Below are 6,168 nucleotides of genomic sequence, written 5' to 3' on the forward strand. Positions count from 1 at the left end.
GTGTTTTAGATAAACTCATACCTATTACCTAGTGAACAGGTGCAGCCTGCAGGGACAGAAGGATCTGAGGAGTTCTGAATCAACATATGGACGTCTTTATGTCTTCAAGTCCAATGGTAAAAAGCTTCCAGGAGTGGACCCAAAGCAAATCTTTACTCTTCAACTCTGTTTGCTCTCTCCTTTAATGTTTTAATATTATAATGATGAATCCACACATGTTCAAACAGATGTTGTGTGATTAGGAAGAAACAGCTGGCAGCAGTCGGTGAACATGAGCAGAGACGAGCCCGGGGCTCCTCACACCTCACTATATATACCTGAGCAGGTGAACTGTGGAGTCATGAAGTGAGACGACTCGCTGCTGCAGACATGATGACTCCAAAGATCGCCCTGACCGTTGGTGAGTGCGCTCTTTATTCACTTCATCACGACAAAGCGACGCAGCGTCCGGATTCAGACGATACAGAGACGCGTCGCAGAGAACCCGGCAGACCCAGAAACTAATTCAAAACAATCTTAAAACGACTAAAAACGACCAAAACACGACCTACAACAACTAAAAACGACCTAAAAAGACTAAAAACAACTTAAAACGACCCATAATGAGTAAAAACGACCCGAAAACCAGTGTTTATTACAGCGTCTCCCACAGCCAATCAGAGTCACACGTTCAGTTCCAGGAGCAGGAAGCTGTGGCTCCTTCAGAATAAGAGCCCTGTGTGTGTAATGAGTGTTTTTGTATCGCAGGAAGCTGTGGCTCCTTCACAATAAGAGCCCTGTGTGTGTAACAAGTGTTTGTGTGTTGCAGCCCTGGCAGCTGGACTCCTCCTGCTTTCTGTAACTGGTGAGAAAGTCACACACACACACACACACACACTCACACCAAACACACACACTTTGATCACATATTGTGGTTGTTGACACACTGAGGACGACAGGACACGTGTGCTGACAGGAAACAGGAAACAGGAAACACGTCCAAACTGTTCATTTGTGTGTTTCAGACGCTCGACCCTCCGAGCCAGAGGACGGCTACAGGTGAGGACACGTCCTCATGTCTTCTCACACGTCCCTGTCTCACACCACGTCTGAGCTTTCATTCATGCGTTCACTCACTTCCTTATTCACGGAGTCTGTGTTTATGGACTTCTCCAGCTGATGTTTAGATGTTCTCCACTCATCGTTTGACTCTGTCCTCGTTCATGTTATTGTCTGGTTCTTCATGTTTGTCATATTGAATGTTTCAGTAACAGATGTGATGTTACTGCCTTTCTCTTGTGAACCTCTGTTTGTCCACATGTTCATGTTTCTGTGTCCTCTGCTGTAGATTGTACCTCGCTGACTTGGAACAAAAGCTGGAGGAGCATGAAATGGTAAAATCCCCACCTTTCATTTGTGCTCATCATCATTTTTGTCCACGCTAAAATCCTTGGTTTTGAATCCAACTGTGGTCCCGTCTTCAGGTGGCCTGGGCAGACCTGGTCGATAGATTGCACAAGGCTTTGGAAGGGTAAGAAGCGTCTGTTTGTGATTGGACGTCTCTTTAGACGCTTCTATGTTTCATGGATGACATCATCTGTCCTTCGACCGTCAGCCTCGTATTTCTGTGCACATGTACAACGTTGCTGAGGCTCCTGGGGACTCCATAGTTCTGCTGGGAGACTTCAAAGCCCACGTGGGCAAAGATGGAGACACCTGGAGAGGCGTGATTGGGAGGAACGGCCTCCCTGATCTAATCCCCAGCGTCTGTTGTTAGACTTGTGTGCTGGTCCTGGATCGTCTTTAACAAACACCGTGTTGGAACATAAGGAGGGAACGCTGGTGACCTCAGCTGATGAGGTCATCGGGCGGTGGTAGGACTTTAGAAGATTCACGGCCTCTTTTGTAGAGGGCGTGTTCGTCGGATTAATCGGATTTAGTCGAACATTGTTTGTTTGATTCTGTCCTCGTTCATGTTGTTGTCTGGTTCTTCATGTTTGTCATATTGAATGTTTCAGTAACAGATGTGATGTTACTGCCTTTCTCTTGTGAACCTCTGTTTGTACACATGTTCATGTTTCTGTGTCCTCTGCTCTAGATTGAACCTCGCTGAGGTGGACGAGCATCTGCAGGAGCACGGAGAGGTAAATTCCCCACCTTTCATTTGTGCTCGTCATCATTATTGTCCACGCTAAAATCCTTGGTTTTAACTCCAACTGTTGTTCCGTCTTCAGGCGACCGTGGCAGAGCTGGTCGATGAGGTGGCCACGACTTTGGGAGAGTAAGAAGCGTCTGTTTGTGATTGGACGTCTCTTTAGACGCTTCTGTGTTTCACAGATGACATCATCTGTCCCTCGACCATCAACCTCGTATTTCTGTGCACACGTACGACGTTGCTCAGGCTCCTCGTGCTCCTCGTTATCGTGTCCACGGCTTTGAACACGGCTGTCAGACGACTCCTCGCTCCTCTCGACCGGCCGCTCGACCGATGGTCTCAGCTGCAAACGAGATATTTAGTGCGTGAAATGAGACGTACGTTCTCACCGTTCTCATCGTTCTCACCGTTCTCACCGTTCTCCCCGTTTTCATCGTTCTCACCGTTCTCACCGTTCTCACCGTTCTCCCCGTTCTCCCCGTTCTCACCGTTCTCATCGTTCTCATCGTTCTCATCGTTCTCACCGTTCTCCCCGTTCTCACCGTTCTCATCGTTCTCATCGCTCTCATCGTTCTCATCGTTCTCACCGTTCTCACCGTTCTCACCGTTCTCACCGTTCTCACCGTCTGCGTCCTCGTGCTTTCATGTTCCTTTACGTTGGAATGAATGTCGATCAAAGCGTCCTCTAGAGGGCGTCGCTCACATTCAAAAGTTACTCCGATAAAGTTTGACCCCAAGAAAGACGGAGACGACGGAGGAGAGGAGCATCCTGCTTTTGTTGAGAAGGACGCGAAATGGCGGGCAGCGACGTAGACGGCGGTGGTCGAGTGGTTGAGTAGTATATATATATATAAGTACAAGTCCATTTAGCAGTCCATTCACATGTGCTCCACAGACCACCGCTATCTACAACGCCAGCCGCATTTCAACCGTGTTTGTCACATTCACCCGTTCACACAGACGTTCACACTGATGGCAGTGGACATCTACAGACCATCTAATGTCACCACTCACACCACATTCACTCACCCATGCGCAGCACGGGGAGCAATTCGGGGGTTTAATGGGTTTTTAGGGTTCTTTAGTGAATGTTTCAGTAACAGATGTGATGTTACTGCCTTTCTCTTGTGAACCTCTGTTTGTCCATATGTTCATGTTTCTGTGTCCTCCGCTGTAGTTTGTTCCTCGCTGAGGTGGAACATGAAATGCAGCAGCACGAAGCGGTAAAGTCCCCACCTTTCGTTTGTGCTCATCATCATTATTGTCCACGCTAAAATCCTTGGTTTTAAATCATACTGTTGTTTGTTTACAGACGACCGTGGAAGTGCTGGTCGACGCCGTGTCCGAGGCTTTGGAAGGGTAAGAAGCGTCTGTTTGTGATTGGACGTCTCTTTAGATGCTTCTGTGTTTCGTGGATGACATCATCTGTCCCTCGACCGTCAGCCTCGTATTTCTGTGCACACGTACGACGTTGCTGAGGCTCCTCGTGCTCCTCGTTATCGTGTTTTCCACCCCGAGTTCCAACGAGACAATCACACCAATCATGAGGCCCTTTCTCTCCAAAACTTGACATCGCATGATTTTATCATATATAAAACTTTAGACACTTCAAACAGACTGATCTGAAGCCCAATGGTGGGTCCCTGACCCTCACACACCACAGAACCCGGAGGGACACTTGTGTGATGATGAAGTGATGTGTTTAGTGAAGTCATGAAGCTGCTGAACTGACACAAACTCTCTTGTGTGTCTCCTGCTGATGTTTAGAGCTCCAGAGGTCCAAACCAAGTAAGAAACGTTTAAGTAACACGATGAAGAATATGAGGAGGAGGAGGAGGAGGAGGAGGAGGAGGAGGTCACCATCTACAAAGACTGAATGCACCTGATTGGACGCTGCCGGGGCTCAACGTTCACTAAACACTGGATGTGATTGGTTCCCAGTTGAATGTCTCACACAGATCATGACGATGCTCAGATATGATGAGATGTCTCCTCTCATACAAACGTGAAGTGATGAAGTGATGTCACATGGATCCAGATCATCTGGGACACATCCATGACTGTGTTATTCACTGATCAGCTGATCCATGGGAACCAATCACATCAAGTCATTAGTTCAACACGAGCAACAGGAAGTCCTGATCCTCGCTCAGTCATCACTTTATCGTTTCTTCACATTTGACTCTCAAATATTTTGCTCATATTTTGTGTGAAGTCATAATGAAAATCCTCTTCTGTGTCTTCTGCTGCAGGTTTGACAATTACATGAAAGCGCTGAAGGTAAAACTCTTCTTCTTCTTCTTCTTCTTCTTCTTCTTCTTCTTCTTCTTCTATTTATTCTTCTCCTTCTTCTTATTTGTATTCAGAGGCAAGATCAAAGGGTTTTTGTACACTCACACACTTTCTGATCATCAACTCAATGTTTTCTGTAAACATTCAGCTCATTTCAAAGATCTGTGGTTTGTCTATGCCTCACACGGGGCACCAACGAATGGTAGGATAGATCCTACCATCAGGATTAAGCATTTATATGAATGAATCCCCTTTTTAATCATTAATTAGACTATTTATTGTTCACGCAATGACATAAAGCTGAATATATGAAAAAGTATGAATGGGGTTGAAAGACAGAAGAGGTGAAAAAGATGAACATTTCGATCGTTTAATGTTTTTTTTGTAGCTTAAAGTATGCAGCGGCAAGAGGCGACTGAAAAATGTACAGAAGAAGAATAAAAATAAAAATGAATTACAAAGATCAGTTTAACAAAAGCTGGAACAACAAGAATAACAATAATAATAAATACAGGTTCAAAGGGAAAGTGTTGATGTCGACAGAAGACAGAAACTAACAAGTTTGTTCTTGTGTTTTCACTCTGATCCTGTTCAGGAGTGGAAGGAAGCATCTGCTCCGATTGAAGCATGATGTATGAACTCTAGCTACATCATCTACATCTCTACATCATCCATGCATAGAGTATATATATATATTCATATACTCAACTATATATATGCTGAACTTGTTCATGTAGAGAAACTCTTTCTTTTCCTCTGATAATTTTAATAAATGCATTGAAAGAATCTGCACACTCCACTGTCTGAGTTATTTACCCAAACATGAAATGATCCTGGAAACACGCTCAACAACTGGGATGAAATATTCAACATTTTGGGAACAACAACGTGAAAGACCACGGATGAACTGAAGTTTTATTCAGCGACCTGCAGAAACCGTAGCTCCTGATTGGTCCTACATTTTCCTCCAGCAGCGGGTTATATCTCTTGTTTTTAAGCTGGTCCGTTTGAACCACAGACTGTAAAAAAATAATTCCCCCATGGGTTTGTAGATTTTAAAGTCAAGTTCAGAGCAACAGCTCCAGAAGTCCGGCGACGTAATACAATGAACCTTAAACTGCTCTGAGGGACAAGGTCGAACACACGTCAGACTCTGACCAGGAGAACGCCGTTCATGTGACAATGATGCTGATGTAACAGACGCACGTATTTTAACCCAAGCTCCGCCTCTTACAAGTACTCCATTACCTCAGAGTTTTTCCTCTCATTCTAGTTTGGCAACTAAAGAGTTAACTCCTCAGGGTAACAACTGTTCACAGCTTCATATTGTCACACACAGAACCTTCATGGCACGGCAGACGAAAGTTTAATCAAAGTAATTTAATTACAAGACAGACTTTGCACTACTTTTAAAGAAGAGCAGTGAAGCACTGTGTCCCACAATGCAACACTATTAGACTAGGATTATTCCCATGTCAAATTTCTGATTATCAACTCAATGTTTGTCTGTAAACATTCAGCTCATTTCGCAGAGCTGTGGTTTGTCTATGCCTCACACGGGGCACCAAAAATGTAAGGAATGATATGAAGGTAGAATATTTTACATCCATACTAACCTCATCCCCCTTCACACCATTCATCCCTGACCATCAACCCACGTCCTTCATTCCCGAGGATCGACCAAGGTCCTTCATCCCAGACGATCGACCCAAGTCCATCATTCCCGACGATCTACCCAGGTC

General features: G+C 45.0%; 1 protein-coding gene across 1 annotated transcript; it reads left to right on the top strand.

Annotated features, from left to right (window-relative positions):
• Positions 1-372: 372 nt before the first annotated feature.
• LOC310966189 (uncharacterized protein) lies at positions 373-5,203 on the top strand (the record flags this gene model as incomplete). The annotated part of the gene is made up of 12 exons (XM_083940047.1): positions 373-400; positions 809-844; positions 1,005-1,038; positions 1,328-1,373; positions 1,464-1,510; positions 2,078-2,123; positions 2,214-2,260; positions 3,312-3,357; positions 3,447-3,493; positions 3,902-3,922; positions 4,387-4,414; positions 5,022-5,203. The coding sequence occupies 12 exons, from the start codon at positions 373-375 to the stop codon at positions 5,055-5,057; spliced, it is 462 nt and encodes a 153-aa protein (XP_083796173.1). The 3' UTR covers positions 5,058-5,203.
• Positions 5,204-6,168: the final 965 nt, after the last annotated feature.

Source organism: Echiichthys vipera, assembly GCF_963691815.1.
Source record: "Echiichthys vipera genome assembly, chromosome: Y".
Taxonomy (NCBI): Eukaryota; Metazoa; Chordata; class Actinopteri; order Perciformes; family Trachinidae; genus Echiichthys; species Echiichthys vipera.